Source organism: Narcine bancroftii, chromosome 13, assembly GCF_036971445.1.
Source record: "Narcine bancroftii isolate sNarBan1 chromosome 13, sNarBan1.hap1, whole genome shotgun sequence".
NCBI lineage: Eukaryota > Metazoa > Chordata > Chondrichthyes > Torpediniformes > Narcinidae > Narcine > Narcine bancroftii.
In genome coordinates, this window is record NC_091481.1 from 46,806,339 (window position 1) to 46,831,511 (window position 25,173).

Below are 25,173 nucleotides of genomic sequence, written 5' to 3' on the forward strand. Positions count from 1 at the left end.
AGTTATCCATAGGAAACAGAGATTTGGAAGAACTTCTTTAGCCAGAGGGTCATGGATCTGTGGAACTCGCTGCCGCATACAGCAGTGGATGCCAGATCATTGGGAGTATTTAAACAAGAAATAGACAAGTATCTCGTTAGTGAGGGCATGAAGGGATATGGGAAAAAGGCCAGCAATTGGAAGGAGTGTAGAGTAGCTTAGTGTCGGTTTATGGAGCAGACGCAATGGGCCTAGTGGCCTGGTTCTGTCCTTTGTCTGTGATCTTGTTCTCATTTGAGAGAGATTATTGAAGGCAACTGAAAAAATTGGAATTATTTTAGGCGGTTGTTAGAGTAGGTTATTCGTTTGACATCTATATGTAAAACTTCAAAACTATCTGTCACTTTGGAGCAGTGCTGGTCCCTCCAATGCATGAGGAACATAGACTTTCTAATATGTCATGTGTTCTTTCAGCTACAAATGATTCTCTTATTCAAACATGGCCAGAGGTCACTCGCATTTCATTTCAGTCTCGCAATCATTTATAGTAGTTTTTCAGTTGTAAATGTGGCAAATTCCATTTTGGGAGTGGATTCTTGTCACATTTTTCAGTGATGTATTTGGAAAAAAATGCTGTTGTGTGGACTGCAGCTCTTGAATGCAAGTGAGCTGCATTTGTTGTCCTTCCAATCCCATCTGCTGCCTGACAAGCCTTCAACCTGGATCCTGCCCTTTCCAAGCCTTGCTCAAGTTTTTCCATCACCTCATGACCCCATCTTAACAGTGTACAGACATGCAATAAGCCACCATATAAAGGCAGTGTCTATGAGATGCAGGCTCATAATACACCTGGATTATCTTAAAATTGCAAAATTGGATTGGCAAGAGTTCGGCGTAGTCCACAGATCTGACAGCTGATGGGCTTCATGGTTGCATATGGCTCTGAAAAAATCTAGGGATTGGCGGCCTTGTAGAGATGATCGTCCCCTGAACAATTCCACCGTGCCTGACTGATACAATATTCCAAATTTACAAGACTTCTCAGCAAACCTCCACGGCAAATATGCATTTGCCAAAATAGGTCTAGTACGTGCTTACTATTAGATTCCATTTGAGTCTCCGGATGTCATGAAGACAGCAGTGATGTTCCCGTTTGGCATGTTTGAGTTTCTGAGAATACCATTTGGTCTATGGAATGCAACTCAGACATTCCAGTGGTTCATGGACCATGAACTCACTGGGCTTGGGTTTTTTTGGTGCTTGTGTTGATCGAGGAGATTCTGGTTGTCAATGTGGGTGAAGAGGAGCACAAGAGCCACCTTATATCACTGTTTCCGAGGCTCAAGGAATATGGCATCGTGATCAATCCCAGGAAAGTGTTTCCGGTTCTGCTGATCTTGTATTTTTGTGACCGAGATTTATGCAACATAGTATTTTGCCTGATGAATGGAAAGTGAGTGGAATTTGAGAATTTCCTCCTCCCGTTACATTTGGCCAGTTGTGATGGTTTTTAGGCACGAGGTATTTTTTATTGCTGCAACATCTCTATTACCTTTTGCTGAACAACTTAAATGATTTGATGTCTGTTTTAAAAAGACCTTAACTTTTGGAGACGATGCTGTGTATGCTTTCCATGATGTGAACACTGTTCTTCCAAATGCCACTAAGCTTGTACATCAAAAGCCCAAGGCCTTGCTCTCTTACCACAGATGCATTTGTCAATGCTGTTGGAGCAGTGTTCGAACAACGAGTCTGTGGGCAAATGGAACCTCTGGTGTTTTTATCCAGCGGCTCAGGCAAAGTATAGTACATTTGGGCAAGAACTCTTAGCTATCTATCTCGCAGTGAAATGTTTCAGTTTTTAAACAAAAATATATTTATAGTTTTGTAAACAGTACAATATAATAATAGAATCGTATCCAAATGATACTTACAATGATCAAAATAGAATAAAAAATAAATATTGTACTGTACATAAAAGTGAGAAGAGAAAAAATTTAAAAAAAAATACAGATCTATGTGCAAAGCTACTGTGATAACTACAGGATATTAATAAAATAGTAGAATTAAACCAACATGATAAGGTTGAACCATTAATATTAATGAAAAGTGGTGGTGGGGTGGAGAAGTGAAAACATTAGATATCCAAACCCATATCTAAATATGGTTTCCATATTTTGAAGTATGCATCATACCCAGTTCTAATATTATGTCACCTTTGCTAAGGAAATACAATTTTGCATTTCCCACAATCAATTTTAAGATGGGATTCAGATTTCCATGGAATAGCTTTTTATCTCCTGGCCACTGCCAATCCGACTTATTAAAATAATTAATTGTTTTTTTTTTGAGAACTTGAATTAGGCTTCCAAATCATATACATTTTCCAAAAGTAAAAGCTTGGGTGTTAATGGTAAACATTATTATAATTTGTTCCAAAAAATTGCCCACATCTTTCCAAAATGATGTCATCTTGAGACATGATCACAGAGAATCTATAAATGTACCAATGTCTGTGCCACATTTAAAACATAAATTTGAAATATTTGGAATAAATTAATTGATGTGGCATTAAATATAATTGATGAATAAATTTATAATTAACTAATCTATCGAAAACATTCATTACTGTCCCAACAAATGTCAGACCAGCAAAAACGGACAATTTCAGTTCCCAAATCCAATTCTCATCTTTCTTTTGATATATTCAAGTCTGGGTTTGGTGATTCCTCTTGAAATAGTAGATACAACTTTGAAATAAATTTCTTTGTAATTCTCTCATGAATCCCAATCTCCAGTTCAATATTTCAGCTTTTTATTGGAAGGTCATCCTTTGACCATATGTACAGACCACCAGCCTCTTATGCATACTGCAAGTACAAGCACACATCTTTACTTGCCCAGAGAGATTCTGCACTTGGACTTCATCCTCCAATTTTCATCGGACACACAGCCCATCTGAGGAAAAGCGAATGCTGTGGCTGGTGCCCTATCCAGGTGTGAAATTATATAAAACTACTGTCATCTATTTCACTGCCATGGCTCATGCATGGCACACTGATCCCGAATTAATCCGGTGTAACCAGATCAACTCTGGTCTCCATCTTCAAGATGTGACCCTGGAAGAATTGGGTGAAATGCTGGTCTGTGATTTTTTTTCCCCAACAGGAAGGACTAGGCTGTTTGTGTGGGCAGCTGTGAGGCAGGAGATTTTTAAGGTATTTAAGGTGATTTATGGGCATCAATCAAACTGGTTAAGGAACATTTTAGCTGGCTTCGTGTTAAACAGAATGTTGGATTATGGGCAAGGACTCGCTTGCTGAGTCAAAGCCTTAAAGTCTCCAGGCACATGAAATTCAGTCTGAGGGATTTTGTTGTTTTGGATTCCCATTTCCAGCACGTGCACCTTGTGACTTGGAAGGTCCACTTCCACCATCTTGACAATGTACTTATCTGCTCGTGTGTGAGGACTGAACCACCAGGTGACAGGCATCTCTGCAGAGACAATTGCTTGGGCTTTTGTGGATCATTGGATTCCATCTTTTGCTGTTCCAGGCAGTATTACAACAGATCGAGGGTCTCAGTTCGAGTCAGCATTGGTCCGAGCTTGCACTGATCCTCTGGGCACGACCTGAATTACAGCTAAGTGTTTCAGGCCAACAGCTTCTTTGACCATTTCCAACATTGGTTGCTTCAATAACATCCCATTAAATCTTCACTGATAAGGGGTCTCTACATTATGCAAACCAGAAGATGTGCAGGTACACAATCCTTTATCCAGAACTCTTGTGGGGGAGGGGGTCACTATGTTTCGAATTTCAGATTTTTCTGGATTTCGGAAAGCCAGATTTATGCCAACCCAAATTATGCTGCTGTATCCACCCCCACTCCCAGTCATGCTGACATTTTCCCCCCATCCCTCACCCGCCTGGCTCACGCTTCCATCTCACTCCCCACTTGCTGGTGTTTGAAGCTTTCCAGATTTTAGATGTCGGGCTAAAGGATTGTGTACTTCTACTTAACAATGAAGAATGATCAGACAAAATCCTACTCTTATACTCTGCATTTATAAATCTACCCTGTAATTGGGCTGACATTAAGCAAAAGTCGATTCTTGAAAAAGGATCATGTCTGGGTGGAAAAAAAAAGTCTTTTTCTGTCAGATTAAATTTCCTCCAGATTACCACCAAATTCAAATCTTTCATTGAGTCTAACATCCATTTAGCCATTTTGGTTCTTTGCACAGTTTTTGGAGATGTATCCAACGCACAATTAAAATGCCCACCAACTAAAATATTTTCATTAGCTTGACCCAGATTCAAAAAAAGTTTCAGAAATAACTTCTTCATCATCTTCATTGGGTGGATAAACATTCATCAAAATCCTTGCTTCAGCAAAGATTTTACAATCACCAATGTGGCAGAGAATGATTCCAACTGAAACGGTCTCTTCTTATGACCCAAAGTGTCAACACCTCTAGCATTCGAATTAAATGAAGATGCCAAAACATGTCCTACCCAATCTCTTTTCGATTTCATATGTTCTTTCTCAGACAAATGAGTTTCTTGCAAAAAATCAAGATCAACCTTCATTTTCTTTATATATGCCAATATTCTCTTCCTTTTAATCGGATTATTGTCCTTAAACATTAAAGATCACAAATTTTAAATGAGCCATAACTTAATTTCCTCCTGAGATTGACACTTCACACAGCAATTACAATTTTATATACATCTATATATATCTATATATATATATATAGATATATATCTATATATATATATATATAGATATATATATCTATATATATATATAGATATATATCTATATATATATATATATTTCAAAAACCAAAACCCCTTTCAAACAGGAAGAAAACCCTATAAAAAAAAAACAACAAGAGTTGGTCCCCCTCTGTGGACCAGGTGCAGTCAATACCACAAGTTGCAGATGACTTTAGAAGTAGCAGAGTCAACCCCCACCCCCCAACTGAACATTAAACCCATCAGTCATCCCAGTGATAACACCCACATTGAGCTTGAGCTTCATTCACTCACCCATTCTGATTCCAACTTCTTTTTCCCGTTCCCTTCCCAATCCTCACCTCAGGCAATTTCCCCATCGATTCCTTCAAATCTGGGAAGGAATTCGCAAAAATTAATGCACCATAAGGACTCTCAAAACATTGAGACTGATCTGGCCCATAAATCACCTTAAATATTATTGGATACCGAAAAGTAAACTTATACCCTTTCTTCCACAACACTGCTTTGACCAGGTTAAGCTCTTTCCATCACTTAATAATCTGACTTTTGCCTTGAACCAAGGCTTTGATCAAGGCGAGCTTTCTGAACCAAAAGCCGCAAAATCATTTCTCTATCCTGATATCACAAACATCTTAAAAGAACCGCTCTTTGCATTTGACCCAGAAAAGGTTTTCTCCTTAATGCCCTATGAACCCGATCTAAAAAACTTGACTCCCAACATCTCTGGAATCCATTTCCAAAAATAATTTTACAGGATCTGAACCTTCAATATCTTCCGGCAGACCAACTATCTTAATATTATTACGACAACTTTGATTTTCCAACGAATCAATGTTTTGTAACAAATCTCTCTTCTGGACATCCCAGCCTATAAACAAATCATCAATATGATCCATTTTTTCTGCATAATTATCCACACAGTCCTTACAGTCAATCAAACTTCTTCTATCTTCTTAAATTGATTTTGTCCAGTGTCCACTGCTGTTAAACACATTAATATCAACTTGAATAGATTTAATTTCTTCACACATACTGGCCATTTTTTTTCTTCATAACCAGCAGATTGATCATTTAAAGTTTCAAAACCTTAGGTCATAGAATACATCATCTTTTCATATTGTTGGATAAATTCTGTAGACATGAGGTTGACTTCCATCCCTGTTATAGGAGCCTTGAAGACTGGGGAAGGTGTCTTTGGTGAAACAACAGCTTTCATTGGAGAAGGAGATTTTCTAAAAGCCTTTGGCCGACCTTCAATGAGTCCAGCTGCAATAATTCTTGCTCTTCTTCTTCTAGAACTTCTGAGTTGTCCTCCTCCACCTCTTCTCTTCCACCGCATACCTGGCAGCCCTACTCTGGATGAGATCCAGAATTTCGTGCATGCGAGAATTTCCACGCATGCTGAGAAGCTCAGTAGCCTGCAGGGGAGCATCTCCAGATGCACCACTGCATACAGGCAGTCCCCTCCCCGCTAAATTGCGCTCGCATTCAGTCACCCACCCCCCTGCTCTCCTTAGTCAAGCCCAGCTCATGTCGGATTCCACGCTCATGTTCCTCTTGGCCCGACGCCAGGCCAAAGATATCGGCACCATCTTGCATCTCCAGATGCGCTGAAGATGGGGACGTTTCCTCCAGCTGCTCCCGACTTCCATGTTGAGGCTTCGGATCCATCTCTAACTGCTCCTGAGGTTCCTTCTGGAAGGTCAGCCTTGCTTCTGTACTTTTCTGTACTTTTCATGCCTGTACTGACCAGTACAGGCATGGGCTGGCCCACCCTCCTGATGACATCCTCTCCTAGACTCCACCCTGGACTCCTCCCCTGTGACCCAGGTGATAAGGTCGAGCCACCTCTTCCTTCCCTTCACTTCCCTCACTTGGACCCGGGCCTGCAGTCTTGTGTGTAATAAAGCCTATCATTCCCCTCAGTCTTTGTCTCTGTGATGTAGTGCCCAACACTGCTTTTTTTCCTTCCTTCATTTCCAGAATCCTACAGTAGTAAATTACTGTTCAAAACATTGATAAAGTCAAAAAAGTCACTACAGTTCTAGTATTGATTAGTTCAATCAGGGAGACGTATCTCCTCATGTCGTTTTCCTATGCCATCTTTCCACGAGCACCCCCCCCCCCCTTTCAGCTGACTCTTTGAACACCATCCAATCCACGGATGAGAGGAATAATGTTTTGAGGAGCATTTGATGGCTCTGGGCTGTACTCGCCCGAGTTTATAAGGATGAGGCAGGACTGATGAAATCTGATGAATAGTCAAAGGGCTGGATAGAGAGGATTTTGGCAGTAGTGGGAGAGTTTAGGACCAGTGGGCACAACCTCAGAATAAAAGGATGTCTGCTTAAAACGGAGATGGAGAAAACCTTTCATCTTGAGCAGTGATTTTCAAACTCCTCCTCTTACCCCCCCACCCTCTCAACCCCTCGGCTCATATTCCACTTAATCCCTGTGCCAGAAATGTTCTGTTAGTAAGGGATTACTTATGGTGGTATGTGATTGGGAAAAAAAGTTTGAAAACCACTATTTTAATCATACCTCATTGACTTGTTCTGTGCGTGGTTTCATAACTCCAGAGGAAATGGGCCAATGACAATTTTTATCAAGCAAAATTTTTCCTTCACTATTGGGTCTTCAGCAGTCTTTCTCAGCCCTTTTTCTCATTCATATGCCACTTTAAGCAACCTCTTACACATTTTTCGACACACCAAGGAATAAAGTCCCATCCTGTTAAACCTTTCCCTGTAGCTCAACTCCTGAAGACCTGGCAGCATCCTAGTAAATCTTCTCTGCACTCTTTCTATCTTACTAATACCCTTCCTGTCACTAGGAGACCAGAACTAGGCACAAAATACTCCAAATTTGGCCTGACCAACATTTTATACAACCCCTCCATAACTTCCCATCTCCTATTTTCAATATGTTAATTAATGAAGGCCAAGATGACAAAAGCTGTCTTTCGAAACCTGTCTTGCTGTGACACCACTTTCATGGGATTATGTAACTCTGTTTTATCTCTTACTGTCGATTTCTATAACTTGGCTCTTCAATTTTATAACGTTGGCTTTTGGACAATTTTATTGTGCCCCTTGATCGAGAGAGTTCTGGCAGAGCAAAACAATTTTGTTTTCTTTTGTCAGGTCAAATTTTGTCACATTGATCCAAAAACAAGTATTTTCAGCATTCCTTCATTTCAGATTCTCTGCAGCTGTCGTATTGTACCTCACAGTGATGACATCATATTTGTCTTTTTATCCTTTACCCCTCCATCCAGACAGATGTCGACTCCACTCATCCAGCACCATTGCCATTTCTGGTGCTTGGGCTTTTCATCGCACGTATTCATTTTGTTATTTCTCTTCTTTTTCTCAGCAAATAGAATCAGGTTTGTTTGATCATCTTTCTGAATCCCAAGGAAAGGTTATTGACCTGAAGGTTTTAACTCCGATTATTTTTCCAGTAGATGACCTGCTGAGTATTTCCAGCATTGAATTTTTGTTTTACTGCCTTGGTGTATTACTGAGTGCTTTGTATGGGAGAAGAAATGTGGGTTGGGTTAAGTGGAGATGTCTAGATTATGGAGTGGATTTAGAAAAATAGACGTAAAAGGGGAGGGTGAATGGAAATAGTTTATTCATCTTTTCAAATTGTTTTTTGAGCTATGATTATTTTCTGATGTACGCGCAGTTTTCAGAATTAAAAATTTATTGTGATGAACATGTCACAAAATTTGTCGTTATGTGGCAACAGTACAGGTACAAATATTCTAAATTACATTTTTAAAAAAAGAAATCCTTTGTGCAAAATGAAGAGTTAAGTGATGGAGTGACTGTTGTTCTTTGTCCATTCAGAAATCTGATGGCAGAGGGGGAGAAACTGTGTTTGTACCATTGGATGTTTGTCTTCAAGCTCCTGGACCTGTTTCCCTGATGATTGCAGGGTGAAGAAGGCCTGGCCTGGGTGGTGAGGGTCCTTGAGGATAGAAGTTGTTTTCTTGAGACTCCGCCTCTTGGAGAAGTCCTTAATACATGGGCTAAGGATGAAAAGGGAAAAGTTTAGTGGAAACATTAGGGGAAACTTCTCTACACAAGGTGGTGGGAGCTGCCAGCTGCATGAGGAAATGTGAGCTCAATGTTAGCATTGAAGAATTTGGACATGTTCAGGGATACAAGAGGGATGGAGGGCTAAGGACCGGATGCTGGTCAGTGAGATGAGGCAGAATAAGAGTTCTTCAGTGGGAGCGTGAATCCATAAGCCAGACAGCTGGGTACTCACCCATTTAATCGACCGCGCATGGTGCCGCACGCCAAGGAATGGCACATTGATTTTTGGAGTCTCCTGCCAGAAAGTGCAGGATACTCACGGGGCTTAATTTAAACCTGCCAGCAGCAAATTCTTAATGATGTCCCATCTTGTCCCATGGAGCCCGGCACATATAACCAAATGACAGTTCACAGCATGGAAACAGGCCATGTCGGTGCTTCGAGTCAGTGCTGGTTCACATGAACCACTCCACTAGTTTCCCCCTCCCACACTCTGCCCATATCCCTCAACCCCCTCATATTCATGTACTCATTCAACCTTCTTTTAAATGACAGAAAGGACCCTGCCGCAACTATCTCTTCTGGAAGATCATTCCATTCTGCCACCACTCTCTGAGTGAAGAAGCATCTTCTAATATTTCTCCTAAAGTTTTTCCCCCTTACCCTTAACTTATGCCCTCTTGTTCCAACCTCCCCTGCCCTCAGTGGCAAGAGTCAACTCATGTCTAGTCTATCTATTCCCTTCATAATTTTAAATACCTCTATCATAACCCCCTTCAGCCATCTATGTTCCAATGAATAAAGTCGCAGTCTCCTTAATCTATAATAGTAACCACACCCTTCTTATTTTTTAGTTTTACCCATACCGCCTCCCTCGATGAGCCTTCAGTTTCTCTTGCCTCCGCTCCGCTGTAATATCTTCCCTGACAAGTAATGTGGTATAAAAAAGAGGCATGTAAAGTCTGAATAAAGCAGTCTAGTGTTGACGAACCTAGTGTGTGTGTGTGTGTGTGTGTGTGTGTGTGTGTGTGTGTGTGTGTGTGTGTGTGTGTGTGTGTGTGTGTGTGTGTGTGTGTGTGTGTGTGTATAACTTTTGTAGCTCTACCGAAGTCACCGCTACAATTGGTGACCCAATAAAACCAGGTTCCGTCTATTTCTCCTGGACACGCTGGAATTGACTGGACATGAGCTTTTAAATATGGAGGGTGTCGATGACAGAGATCCATCTGATCTAATGAATGAGATGCTCACATTAGCAGATGGTCATTCCCATTGTTTCCTTTTTGAGACTCTATTCCTGTCTAAACTTCCAGGTCATGTCGCAATACCAATCATTAACATGGATTTCCGCCATCCCCATGACATAGTGCGGGAGCCTGACAGGCTCGATCATACTTCAACGCAAGAGTCTGCTCACGTACAGTCTGTTTTCACAGCAGATCCATCTCCTGTGTCCTATGAGCCTCCTATATCGGCAGTTCTGTCAAAGAAGGATGAACGTGCTAACAGGCGGTGAGAATCCTATTTTACCATTGCGGAAAAAATGCCCATAAATGTGTCCCCTATTAGAGAAAAAAGGCAGGAAACGAAAAAGCCGGATACCATTAATGGCCTCGGAAACTGGCACAAGTACGGGCCTATTGTATTTTCAAGATGATGCTGGTAAGCACATTTCTTTTAGACACGAGTGCTGTGGTCCATTTGCTCCCGCCAACCTATTTTGAAAATAACACATAAATAACAACCCCTGGCTCTTCAAACAGCAAATGGGAGGACAATTCCCTGCTTTGGCACAGGATGGGTCACGATTGGGATAGGAGATGCGACATTCCATTGCACAGCCCATTATGGGTGCAGATTTTTTAAGGTCCCATGACTTGCCAGAAGACGTAAAGTGGAGGTAATTGGTTCATGCCACCACTTTTCAAAGATACCCACTGGTATGCAGGAAATGGAGAGTTTCCCATCTCGGAGTGCATACCCTGAACAAAGATGCATATGCTGCCCTGATCAATGAATTTCCCAGTATTATCTCTCCTAATTTCAATACCTCCAAAACAGTATGTCGATGGCCATTGCCAACTCCTCACATTCTTTAGCTGACATTTAGGGCCATCGGAGATGAAATATAGTGTATCGAGCCACACAGCACTTCCGATTTGTTTTGGAGGGTCGGCATTTCACTGCGTTCACAGAGCACAAGCCACTCGTGTTTGCCTTCAGCAAAATAATGGATCCATGGTCGGCAAGACAGCAGCGTCATTAACATACATTTCAGAATTTACCATGGACGTGCACTATATTTCTGGTAAAAACAATCTCATCACGAATATACTGTCCAGACTGACTGTATATCATATTCAGGGTGAGATTGATATTCCTGAATTAGCCAGTGTCCAGGCAATGGACCCCGATGTTCAGGCATACAGTACGGCCATGACTAACCTGGACAAACAGCAGGTGGTACCACAACTGGGCGGCCAACCTTACTTTGTGACATGTCTTTGGTCTCCTATAGACCAATGTTTCCGCCATCTTTCAGGCAATACTTTATTGACCAGATACACAGCTTGTCTCATCCGTCCTTCAGAACATCTGTCAAGCTCATGTCAAATAAAAATGTATGGCATGGACTGAGAAAACACATCATGCAATAGGTCTGCACATGTACCTCCTGCCAGACTTCCAAAATTCAGCACCACACTAAGGCATCTCTTCAATTTTCCCGGCTGTACACAGGTTGATGGAACACATCCATGTGGGCCTGCTCGCACCATTGCCAGTATCTCAAAACATGAGATACATTCTAATAGTCATAGAATGTTTGATGCGCTGGCCAGAGGCTGTCCTGTTGCCATCCAGTGACACAGACAAGGGCCAGAGCATTCATCGTCAATTGGATGGCTAGATTTGGTTTCCCGACCCACATTACTTCAGACCACGGAACACAATTCACCCACAATCCAATGGCCTTGTGAAGTGTTTCCACCGGCAACTGAAGACCCGACTCACCGGTCCCAATTAAGTCGATGATTTGCCATGTGTTCTATTGGGAGTGCGCACGGCTCCAAAGGAAGTTATGTCTGCATTGTCTGAAGAGATGGTTTATTGTACGGTCCTTACAGTTTCATGGGACATTCATTTCACAACCAACTCTGATCTGAACGTCCTTCAGCAGCTTCAACGTGGTGTCCCGATCAGCAAACCTTTTTCTACCCACTGGCATGGATCCCATAAACAGAATGTGTCCCCATCACTCCTGGATGCTGATTTTGTTTTTATGCGCACACACAGGTCCCAGGAGTGTCATTACAATGACCGTATGAGGGCCATTTCCATGTGGTGAAGAAGGATGGGGTTGTGTATACTTTGGATATTGGGGACATTCACAGCTGTTTAGTGTGGACAGACTCAAGCCTGCCCATGTGGATCCCACTTCACCTATTCAGTGTCCCCAGCCCAGATGGCGAGGGCATCCATCTAAGGTGCATGTATCTGGTGCTTTAGTTTCTGGTGACAGTTCTGGGGGGAGGGGTGTGTAGCAGCTGTGTAGTGGGGTGAGCGGGCACGGTTCTTTGGCGCGCGCGAGAATTCATAAGACGGACAGCTGGGTACTCATCCATTTAATTGACCGCACGTGCATGGTGCTGCATGCCGAGGAACGGCACATTAATCTTTGAATTCCCCTGCCAGAAGGTACGGGACACTCACGGGGCTTAATTTGAACCTGTGGTCATGTGGATCAGTAGCAAACTCATCATGATGTCCCACCATGTCCCATGGAGCATGGGACACGCGGTAAATAAAAGAAGCCTGTAAAGTCTGAATAAAGCAGTCTTGTGTTGACTAACCTGGTGTGTGTGTGTGTGTGTTGCTTTATTGAAGTAGCCACTACATATATAAATATTTGGGATGATTATTGCACATAAAGGATATTTTTCTTCCATCCTACAGCCTGTGGGAAGAAGCTATTCCCCAGCCTGGCAGTCCTGATTTCGATGATGGACTTGATTAAAGATGCTGTGCACTGGATGGAAATGGTCTTTTTACAATACTTTGAGCCCTATTTGAACAACACTCCTAGTAAATGTCATCTACAGAAGAAAGGGAGACCCCAGTGATCCTCACAACTCTGTGCATCATTCCTGTCTGATGCTTTACAGCTACTAGACCATCCAATGATGCAGCCAGACAGGAGGCTCAACTGAGCTCCTGTAAAATCTCAGGATGAGAGCCCTTGGCCTTGACCTCCTCAATCTCCTTGGGAAGTGTAGGTGCTTCCTGACCAATAAGGACGTGCCCCTGTGAAAAGAGGATATGAGTGGAGCGGGTTAAATGTAGCAGGTGAGATGTGGTAAGTGAGAAACCCGAGGGATACTGTCCTTGTTCTGCCGGAGAGGAGACGTGATAACGGCAGAAATAGAATTGGAGATATGGGTGCAGACTTTATCAAAGTCAGTATGGGGGAATGTGCATTTATTGAAATAAGACATTTTGGGTATCCTGGAGTAGAAGACCTCATCTTGGGACTGTTACAGGCCCAGAAAATCCCAAAACATAGCAGCAATAGAAAATCACCAAGACAAAGAATACTTAAACAAATGTCATTTTTAATTTTCTTTAAACAAATAAAAAGGATCAAACTTTAACTTATCACTATTAATGTAACTGCCTAACATTAACCCCTTCTAATTCTAAGCACAGGTGTATTTAATGTGTATATAAGTTCTTTGACACAACTCCAAGTTCACTGCTGTCTATCATTTCTTATACTGTGCACAGAATTCAACATTTATGAATTCTCACCAAGCTCTGGTGCTTAAAGGTAAATGGTTACCCTCCAGGAAGGCTCCTGTTGGGTTCAGAGAGGGATTTCTTGCTCATTGGACATACAAAAACTGATTCCCTCTTATCAGCCACTTTGGTGTCTTGCCAAAGTAACTTTCCTCATCAGGGATTTCCAAATGATAACCTCTTCTGCAGATCACCATTGAGTTCCTTTTGTTTCCCTTATTTCAGGTGAAACAGCATTTCTAGCCAGCCATTTCCTCTTGTATGGACAACAAGATTTTTCAACTGGCTGAACTGATTACTAACAATCGATCTTCAAATTGGGGTTTCAACAAGATGCCAGCTTGCCATCTCTCTCTCTCTCTCTCTCTCTCTCTCTCTCTCTCTCACTCTTTTAGAAAAAAAACCTATTTGGTCTCTCCTCTCTGCTTGCAAAGCCACATGACCTTCTTACAACAGCAAACTTCAACCAGCCAGATCACTGCACCAGACCTAAACTTCTGAGTCCATTCATCTGTTGCTTTAAAAACAATATTCCATTTACACCTGCTTTTGAAATTCTTTAGCAAAGCAGTCTCCTTGCTTTATCTTTGCAAATGCTCTCACTCTCATCACGGCATTTGCATTTTAAGTAAGAGCTATTTTGTGAAGTGTTTGTGACCTACACGACTCCTACAATCTATCCTTCAAAAACATATCTATAAACAATGTAAAATATATAATCTGTCACAGGACAGAGGCACCAGAGGAGTTGTGATAAAATCAGTGGTGACCTTGCAACAAAAAAAAATTGGGAAGAAGTATAATCCAGGTACCTCTGGTGAGTTAAGTTTGTAATAGTTTGAAACTTGAACCTCTCTCTCCATTTCAGGAGACAATTTACTGTCATGTAATTAAAAAGTGTCATATCACACAAAATTGCTTTTTTCCTGCTGTGTGGCAGACAGATTCGCCATTGGCAGAAATTGCCCGTAATGCCTCTTGCAGTCAGAGAAAGAAACAAGAGAGAGTCATGCTCTCCACCCTCCACCCCCCCCCCCCCCCCCATGCCCAACCATCCAGAACGCTGGGCCAAGTCACTGAGGATCTGTGGATTCTCTTTCAATGTTCACAGACCAATCCAAGTCAATGGCAATGTATTCTTCCATCAATACCCGACCATCATTGATATTTTTATCCCCATTAGGTCTAACCAAGGGGAATTTAGCTTCTCCAGGTACCGCATCTGGTCCCCCTTGGTGATCCTTATCCCATACTCTAATCCCTGCCTGGCGAATCATTCCACACTCATCCAAAGTAAACAGAGTCTTAAAGATAGATGTTAACTCAACCCAAGTATATATATTTGGTCCCAAAAGTTGGTCTAACTTCGGCACATCCCTGGGGATCTTCTATCAGGGAGGTCAGTTCTTTCTTAAAGTTACGCACTTCAGTACTGGTCAGGGGCACATTTACGAAACCGAGACCCTCTACCACGGGAACTTCCCGCAATGGTCTCATCCAGTTGGTTTCTGGCTTATTAGGTCTGGGTTCCTGCTCCCTGGGAAATGAATCAAAGGGTTCTGCCCTTTCTTCCTGAAGAGTCTCACACTGTTCTGAATTAAAGTTATCTCTCTCTCTCCTGTCAACAGAGGTGGTAATCGAGTGCTTTGTGAGCGAGTCATCATACCACTCCTATTCTCTTCTCTTTTCTCTAGCTGTGGGGGAGGAAGGGAAGGTGCAGAAGGGTAGGGCATAGGAGGGGGAGGAAAGATAGAAGCCGGCATAGGAGGAACATAAGGTGGAGGGAGGGAATGTAGCACATCCCACCCTTGTGGTTCAGGGACAAAAGGTTCCTCCTCTCTCTTGTCCTTGCATTCTTTTTCATTCAAAACCAATTGATCAAATGATCCCCTGAGCCAGCAGGCTGCATATTCCCTGCTCTCAAGATTATCTCTCTGGTTTTGATAGAGCCAGATGTTCAATGCTTGACACATCCAGTCATCCTTGGATCCGAGCATTGGCCAGTACACGGAGCTCCCTTTAACCGGGCTTTTAACACATTCTATACAACAATACCTGACCATGGTCAGTTTGTCCTTTCCACGGGTCCTTCCAGCGCCCTACTGAGATAACATCAACCCAAGTGGGCTGTACGTAGTTATCTGATCCTCACATCCTTTACCAGGACTCTCTTCCTTGCTACCCACACTTCCCATACTGATAGGCAAGTAAAATTCCTCTTACCGAGTTCCAGTAGCAATGCTCTAGCGCACTTCCTTCCGTCGTTTGTTCTCAATGCCTCTTCTCGGATATCACTCGCTTCTTCCACTGACCAGCCACCCGTCGTCTGTGAGTCCAGTGGAGGGAGTTTGATCCCGGACGAGCTCCAATTTGTTAGAAACAGAATTACCTTTAAAGAAATTGCTCGAGACAAAAATTGAGAACAAAGAACATTTATTATACAACAATGCAAAGTTGGGTGTTTCCCCTTACCCTGGGAATACACACATACACTGGGGCTCACCCAACATTTATACAGTTTATCTCAGTATAGGAATAACCCCCCCCCCCCCTTACATTCTTCTGCCTCCTGCTGGAGAGGTTTGGCATTAGGCAATCCTGCCTGCCTACGTGCTGATTCTGTGCACTTGGAGGACCAGGGGGTATCCTGTTGGTGTCTTCTCATGTCATTATCCTCATTGTCCTTATTCATAACCTTGCCCTTGTCCCCATTCACACCACTCAGAGCTACAGTCTCTTTATATGCAGAGTTCGCTAATCCTGTCGAGAGTTTACTAGTTTAATATACATAACTTGTTAAATCTGTGTAAGGCTTACTAATTATATATGTAGAACTGGCTAATACTGTCTAAGGTTTTCAAATTATTTATGCAAGCCTTGCTAATTCTATCTGGGGCTTGGAGACCCTTATCTCATTCAGACTAACTCTACTTCTATCATGAATTGTCTGTCCTTATCTCCTTCAGTTAGTGAACCTGCTGATTCTCTAGGAGATTCTTATCTTACTCAGACAGTGTCAGCTTCCTGCCTTTTAATATCCATATCTCATGTTGTTTGTACTGGCTTCATTCATTTACTTATGTATCAATTTTATTTTCTTCATGTTCATATTGCAATATCAGTTTTTCTCATCTCTCACATGACTGTGGGCTCAATTTTAAATTTGAAAAGAATTTGGACTGGTACATGGATGGGAGAGGCTATGGACTGGATGCAAGTCAGAGGGGCTCAGCAGAAAAAGGGTTCGGAACAGACTAGAAGGGCCAAAGGGGCCTGTTTCTGTTCTGTAATATTGTAAGGTTCTATGGTTCGAATACTTCTTTGGAATAAATCAATCTCTGCAACCTTGCAAACAAATCTGACCTCCAAATGTGCTCCAAATCACCACTTACCTCCCACCTCCCTTCACCTGTTCCTGAAACCCCCATCTATGGTGTTATTGTCTCTTCACCTGATGATCCCATTAATGATTTCCTGAATTTTTTTGTTCTGCTGTTATAATCTTGGAGGTCGTCCAAAATTCTGCCACAATATCCTTAGTCACCAGGCCCCCATTAAACATGGATGCAGGCAACATAAGGTCCGAGGAAACCCGTACTGTAAATATACACACAATGAGAGCAGAACTGTTTGGCTTCTTTGTTACAGTTTCCAATCTCGCCCCCACCATCTGGAAGTAAATTGGCTGTTGGCTCTTCATCAGGCTCCCATTAAAACCTCATCAAAGTGGAATGGATGGAGCTCAACTTCCTATTTCAGGTGCCAAACTTACAAACCTCCCATGTGGCTTTAGCCACTGTTATAGGATGTGGACATTAACATTATTTCAAAGCATTCATCTTTCTACTCCTAAATTAGAATAAGCAACATTACACAGTGATTTATGAAATAACAACTTTAATTTACCATGATATTTTCAAGTTCTTGCTGCAAGATTTCTGGATTAGCGATGGCCTCCAGCTGAACCATTCTTCTTTCTCTTTCTACGCTCTCTAGCCACAAACACAGCTCATCTGCCTTCTCTTGCCATTGTTGAAATAACTTTGTGCCAAGACGGGATCCAAGTTCAATGCACTATAGAGTGAAAGAAATGAATGAGTATGTGGATTTTTAAAATGTATGAATTTGTGATGCTATCAAATATCAAGTGTCCAATCGATCCAAAATGGGTCAAGTGATACATTACTGGTCCATTACTTATGCCAACTATCATTTTTTTGTTCCCTGCATCGTTTTTTGAGGGTCACAGACAAAAAGGCAATGTTCACTCCTCTCCAAAGGTGAAATGCCTGTTACCCTGCCGTACTGTTCCATGTTCTTGTTATGTCAATAAATCTTTTAATTACTATTTTGAGTTTGCTTTAAAAAAAATCTGATGGTCAGGAATATATCAGAAGCATTGAAAACCTTCACAAATTTAGTGTGTCAGTGAAGATTTGACAGAAATCTTTTTTGGGCTGGGCTTGTTCCAGCTGAACACTCTGCATTTCTGTTATGCCATTCAAGCCTCACCCTTGGGTTTAGGAGATACTGAACTAGTGATGTGACCTTTGTGGAATGGACACATTACACCTTGTTCAGTGACAAATGCACATGGAAGTCCAGTCTGGAAAATCTTCACCAGTTATGATCTGTTCGACATTTGATTTTATTAAAAGGAAATGAGATCATGATTTATTTTCTGCAATGGTCTCTGTCCAACTTGAGTGAATTCGGCCACCAAGAGAGCTCCACAATACTGGAAAGATTTGATCATTGTTCCTGTTCTTTATGGGTATTATTAATCACAGCCGCAAACCTTTTCCAGAGCCACTCTTATAAGACTAAAACTTACACGAGTTGCTCAGTCTATCAAAATGCTCTCAAGTTACTGATCTTAAATAAAATTGGAGTTTAAATGCTTAGTCTAAAAAAAATGGAGATATGTCATACTTCTGATCAAAGTGTGTTGAAACGAGCATCGGCGCTTTCAACCGTCTCCTCCACACGTTGGCTTATGGCATCAGGATCAATTTGGATCTTGTAGCTTTCAATTGCGTTCCTGATTTCAAAGTGAAAGGCAGCATCGAAGACACTTTTCCAAGATCATTTGAGGTGTCTTAGATCTCCTTTGTGAAATTGAAGATCTTTGAAGAGGAATTGCTGCTTCTTAAGTTTGAATGTCAATGACTTGGAGTCAAATTCCCCAGCTTTTATCTTTGCTAGTTCCTTCTCTAAATGAATCATGAATGTTTCAAATTCATCGTGATCTGTTTAAAGGAATACAATGGTCAAATATTTGAATGATTTAAAGCATTCAAAATGATCAAAAAATACCACATTATATACACTTTGACACATTGACAGAATCCTGTAATAATTACAAGTTGGAGTTATTCCAAACCACATGTAGCTTTCTATTGTCTTACTCAGAATTCTTTTCAACTCTCAGTAAATAGTATTTTATAGTAATCTGGAAAATAAATGAATATTTTCTCTCACCTTTTCGGAACTTCTGCAATTCTATATGCAGATCATCAATCACGTTTAACTGAGAATTTGCACTTGATAAAACGGATTCGTACTCCTCCATCAAGACATTCAATTTCTCCTGCAGTACATCTTCCTCTTCTCGCAAAGGGTCCTGGACATTTTGATCCAGGAAGGTCTGAGCTGCCTCTGTGACCAAAACCAACTCTTGCTCTTTCCAGGACAACTTTTGGCGATGTTCCTAGAAAAGAAACAATCTTAGGTTCATTTTTATTGCTCCAAGTTGTCTTGGGGGAAGTAAGGTTTCTATTTATTGCATTTGCAATTGAAATAAAATATTCAGGTTTCCCAATTTATTAAAAATCAGTGTACCAAAACACCTTTAAATACACACAGGAAACGTATTTCAAGTCCAGAAACCTAAATGTTTTTATCCTTTCGGAGGTTTAATCAACTACCTTGATCAAAAATTCTTTGCTTGTGTCAAAGGATGAATCCTGCTGAGATGGAATAAAATATATTGCATATTTAATTTTACTGACAAGAAAATAAATCCTCTCCTTCACTATTTGTACACAATCCCTTCCCCGTCAAACAGACTTACTTTTATTTAAACTTAAGCACATTAAACTTTTGTCATTTGAATGATCTCATCCTTTTCTTTCCATTCAGGGATTTAATATTCTTTCATGATGTAAAAGAGAACATGTGAAATCTAACTAGAGGTGACTGTGATCTAGTCAGGAGAATGTGAACTATTTTGTAACTGTGTAAGAATACACTCTTCTCACTGTAGTAACTGTCGTGCACCACTGTGGGGTGGATGTCTATGTATATGAGTGTGTGAACAGTTTCAAGAGATGGAGGGTCTTCTTGTCTTTTTCTTCACTGGTATCACTGTTTCCTTCACCCCAGACTTGCACATCTTCTCTTTGGTTTGCTATGCCGTAGGCTCCACATTCAGAACCGTATGCACCCCGCATTTTGGTCACGGATGGATGTTGTCTGCTGCCCTTTCTCCAGGTCCTGGGGGTGGCACTTTTATGATTGTATTTTTATAGCATCAACCCTTCCTTCTCTTTGCTGTGGGCGGGTCTGCATTGATAGGGATTTCATTTGTGTCCTCGTGCCTTTGAAGACTCTGGCTGTGTCTATATCTTTGGCCAGTTTCAAGCTATCCTTCCCTATAAGAGACTTTTGCATTTCAGGATGGGCATATTAGTGGATCAGCTAATCTTTCCTCTTTATCCTTCCATCTGCATTTTGCAGCATTAGTTTTTGGTGTAGTAAGGAAGTTAGTAACAGTCTCATCAGTCTCTTACACAAAACCTTGAAATTCATTGCATTCAAGTCTAGGATTAGAGCTGAGTTCAAGGTGAGAAACAAACTTTGCAAATATCTGCTCTGGATCATTTTTCTCCACCCCGTGAGCTCTCAGCGATTAAATAAGTCACGACCTCGCTCCCCTGTCCAGACATGTATAGAACTGACCTTCTCCTCCGCTGTTGCATTTTTAAAGGAGCTTTTCAATGCTAAATTGCAATTCTGCTGAAACGTTTTAAACGATTCAACAATGTCTTCAGCCTCCCGTCCATCACTGGGTGAAATGCTGTTGCACCAGCCATTCATTTTCAGGTATACTTTTTCTCTTCTTCCCCTTCAGATTTCAGTGACTTCCAATCAATTTTATAGTTTTATTCTTCTTCATTCCACCGACCGCTGCCAACATGTTCTGTCTCCATGTTACCTGGGAGGCTTCTTAAATAACTTAGAGATGCAAGATTCAAATAACAGAAGGGAGTTTACTTACTGATGCCTTCCTCCATCTCAGGAAATTGTTCACACTCACACTCATATACATACGCCCCACAGTAGTGCACGACATTTACGATAGTGAGAAGGGTGTATTCCTAGGAAGTTACAAAAGAGTTCACATGATCCTGACGAGATAACACACCCTTTTCACTGTCGTAAATCTCGTGCACCACTGTGGGGCGCATGTCTATGTGACTATGAACATTTCCTGGCATGGTGGAAGGCATCAATAACTAAAATCTCTACTGCTATTTGAAACTTGCATCTCTCTGTTCTTTGGCTTGGCTTCGCGGACGAAGATTTATGGAGGGGGTAAATGTCCACATCAGCTGCAGGCTCGTTTGTGGCTGACAAGTCCGATACGGGACAGGCAGACATGGTTGCAGTGGTTGCAGGGGAAAATTGGTTGGTTGGGGTTTGGTGTTGGGTTTTTCCTCCTTTGCCTTTTGTCAGTGAGGTGTGCTCTGCGGTCTTCTTCAAAGGAGGTGGCTGCCCACCGAACTGTGAGGCGCCAAATGCATGCTTTGAGGCGATATCAGCCCACTGGCGGTTGTCAATGTGGCAGGCACCAAGAGATTTCTTTAGGCAGTCCTTGTACCTCTTCTTTGGTGCACCTCTGTCACGGTGGCCAGTGGAGAGCTCGCCATATAACACGATCTTGGGAAGGCGATGGTCCTTCATTCTGGAGACGTCACCCACCCAGCGCAGCTGGATCTTCAGCAGTGTGGACTCGATGCTGTCGACCTCTGCCATCTCGAGTACTTCGACGTTAGGGATGAAAGTGATTGACTCAAACTGGTTGACCGTTTTGAGTTTTGTGTGCCCGATGGAGATGTGGGGGGGCTGGTAGTCACGGTGGCTGATGGAGGACCTCAGTTTTCTTCAGGCTGACTTCCAGGCCAAACATTTTGGCAGTTTCCGCAAAACAGGATGTCAAGCGCTGAAGAGCTGGCTCTGAATGGGCAACTAAAGCGGCATCGTCTGCAAAGAGTAGTTCACGGACAAGTTTCTCTTGTGTCTTGGTGTGAGCTTGCAGGCGCCTCAGATTGAAGAGACTGCCATCCGTGCGGTACCGGATGTAAACAGTGTTTTCATTGTTGAGGTCTTTCATGGCTTGGTTCAGCATCATGCTGAAGAAGATTGAAAAGAGGGTTGGTGCGAGAACGCAGCCTTGCTTCACGCCATTGTTAATGGAGAAGGGTTCAGAGAGCTCATTGCTGTATCTGACCCGACCTTGTTGGTTTTCGTGCAGTTAGATAACCATGTTGAGGAACTTTGGGGGGCATCCAATGCGCTCTAGTATTTGCCAAAGCCCTTTCCTGCTCACGGTGTCGAAGGCTTTGGTGAGGTCAACAAAGGTGATGTGGAGTCCTTTGTTTTGTTCTCTGCACTTTTCTTGGAGCTGTCTGAGGGCAAAGACCATGTCAGTAGTTCCTCTGTTTGCGCGAAAGCCACACTGATTCTGGGAGAATATTCTTGGCGACACTAGGTATTATTCTATTTAGGAGAATCCTAGCGAAGATTTTGCCTGCAATGGAGAGCAGCGTGATTCCCCTGTAGTTTGAGCAGTCTGATAAATAACTTACATCTCTAAGTTATTTAAAAAGCCACCCACAGAGAGACATAACAGTGACTTTATTGTATTTATCTTTACCATTTTGTTCAACATCCTTAGGTCTTTACAAGTCTTTATTCAAGTAGCCTTATTCCAAAACACAACAGGCTGTCAAGCACACACAAGGCAATAATTTGCATACATGTTAAGCAATGCTTTACTAAAAGAAGATAACACCAATTTGCAAATGTTTAAAGATCTTTGCTCTTTTTTCACTATGAAAATCTGACTTGAGCACTGCATATTATGGAATGACGAACATGAAAATCTATCCCCATTTTAGTGAAAACATTCTGGGTAGTTATCACTTTCACATTAGTGCTTCAACATGCAGGTGTCCCTGCCAGGGCCCAAACTGATTAGTTCTGCCTCACTGCCGGCAATGTCATCATGGACCACCTTCCTGAATAGCTGTCATGCAACTTGTCAAGGTCCTTCTACAAAGTTGTAAGGTTGGGAGTTCTGAATTTAGCCCCTGAGATGGAGAACAAATGGCAATATCTTTCCCAGTTAGAAGGGAGAGGAGTGTAGAGGGGAATCAGCAGGTAGTAGTGTTCCTACGGACTTACCGCACATCCTTCTCCATGTCAGATGGCACCTCTTTGGACATATTGTTGGAGTCGAGTAGATGTCGTTCACTCCGTTGATAGGATACAGGAACACATCAGTGGAGAGAATGAATGGAGGGCCAATCAAGCCAACTGCTTTGCTCTGCTGTTGAGGTCTTTGGGCTCTTTGGGAATTGTGCTCATCCAGTCAAGTGCGGAGTAATGGTTTGCCACCTACTGCTTGACACGTAGCCTCTGATCTGCTTTGGTTATCACAGTACTCAAAGTGGCTGGTCCATGTTAGGACCACAGTGAGAAGGAGACCTGGAGTCATGTGACAAAACCCAATTGAAGTACCATTATGCAGGTTATTGGTGAACAATGCCACTTTATGACACAGTGTGTGGGCCACACTATCATTGGGCAGCTGATTCAATAAAATATGGCTTTGTCCTGCATTTGGAAGATGGACCATATACCTGAAGAATTTGCCACTTTATCAGAAGGATGTCAGTGAATCAACTGTGACAAAAGTGCAAAAAAATCTAGACTGAACTTCTTCAGTACTTCGAATGTAATGGAGTCTGGTCCTATTTGTCTGCTGCACTTGGTATTCCTGAGTAACTCAAATGGGGTGAAAGTGATTTCTGTGATGGTGTCGGAAGAACCTTATGGAACATGCTAGAAAGTGTCTTAACCCCAACTTTGTTATTCAGAAGCTGAGGCCTACCTCCACTGAGAATGAGGAGACCCTTGATCCCTCTTTTCCTGTTTACTGTTCATGACCCAGCCAGAAGGACGACAGAGCTCAAATTTCATCTGCGGTTAATTCTGTCTTTGGAATGTTATTTTTTTCTCTGCATTGTGTGCCCACTGTCCAGTATTGTAAGATTATCAGTCTGGCACCTCATGTGTCCCTCTATGTGCATCTGCATTCCCTATTAAACCATGGTGATGACTTGGCTTGGTTGTAATGGGAGCACTAACGATGGTAAGTAACACTTTCCTGCTGCAAATGTTAAAGGCCCATCGTACCTTTTGGCCACTGTGATTCCAGCTGTCAATTTATTCTGAATCTATCCCATTTGGCACAATGGTGCTACCACACACCACAATTGAGGGAGCCCCTGGAGTAACATGGGATGGATCTTTCTGCTCCTGCTGTCACCAACAGATGCCTCAACAACAGGTAAATTTTGGTAGTGAGGGTGTGTAACCTTACTCACTCTCTTTTCCAAACCAATCACCTGATCTGCACAAGGATCTGGCCTGGCTGAGTGGACGAACGGTGATGTTGCTACGCCACAATTCATTCCGGTGGTGTATGCTTTCTCATCCCTTTTTGGTTCTGAATAGCTTGCATGGCCAATTCAATGGGTTATAAAGAGTTAATCACATGAGTGGGTGCCTGGAGTTATCAAAATTGGAGAGGAGGTTCTTCCCTTTACAACATCAATATCCTCATTATATAAGAAAACAGCATTACTGAGATGAAGAGTTTTTGTTAAGAAGCTGCCATGGTGAGATTGTTAGTGCAGGGCCTCTGTGACCATCGTCAATCACTGCCCCTTCACTAATGAGTTAATCATATTCCCATCATCTCTCATCACGTGTGTGACTGGGCCAGAGCAAAGAACAGAAAGTAGGGCTGAGTTAGAAAGAGGATCTGATTGATCTTTGAATAGGATTTGGAGAAGACTGTCAAAATTCAATTCAACCTTATTTAGAAATTGTGTTAGTCATTATTTAAGTTAAATTAAGTCAGTAGCCTTTCATCAAATCTGTACTGATCAGAGGTTCTGATGAAAAGTCCAATCCAAAATATTTTTACAATTGTTCGAACATCCACTTATCCAAAACAACTGGAAGTGTTCATACCTTCAGGCCTTGCTGGTGGTCATTCAGTCTTTCGCCCATCTCAGCAAATGACCGCATCGCATCGTCCTCTTCTTCCAGCTGGAAACCATCACCTAAAGCATAGAATTCATCTTCAGTGATATGATCTCCATAGTGACCCTCGACTGCCAACCATTTCAGAAGATCACCTACTTTCTTCTGATGTTTTTGTAGGTTCTCTTCTGTTGTTGCCTACAAATTGCAAAATCCTGTTAGCTTGTTGAACTTTTCCTGGCAGCAATTCC

The 25,173-nt window shown here is 42.0% G+C and overlaps 1 protein-coding gene across 1 annotated transcript in view; it reads right to left on the reverse strand.

The window, feature by feature from the left end:
- Positions 1–8,412: 8,412 nt before the first annotated feature.
- The window catches only part of LOC138747927 (microtubule-actin cross-linking factor 1-like), a 34,920-nt gene continuing 18,159 nt past the window's right edge, over positions 8,413–25,173 (reverse strand). The window contains exons 2-7 of the mRNA XM_069907576.1: positions 24,911–25,002; positions 19,067–19,295; positions 18,518–18,834; positions 17,492–17,659; positions 15,809–15,988; positions 8,413–8,781 (exon numbers count right to left, since the gene is read on the reverse strand). Of these exons, the coding sequence (XP_069763677.1) occupies positions 18,671–18,834; positions 19,067–19,295; positions 24,911–25,002 (485 nt within the window). The 3' untranslated portion in view covers positions 8,413–8,781; positions 15,809–15,988; positions 17,492–17,659; positions 18,518–18,670. The remainder of the gene's footprint in view (positions 8,782–15,808; positions 15,989–17,491; positions 17,660–18,517; positions 18,835–19,066; positions 19,296–24,910; positions 25,003–25,173) is intronic.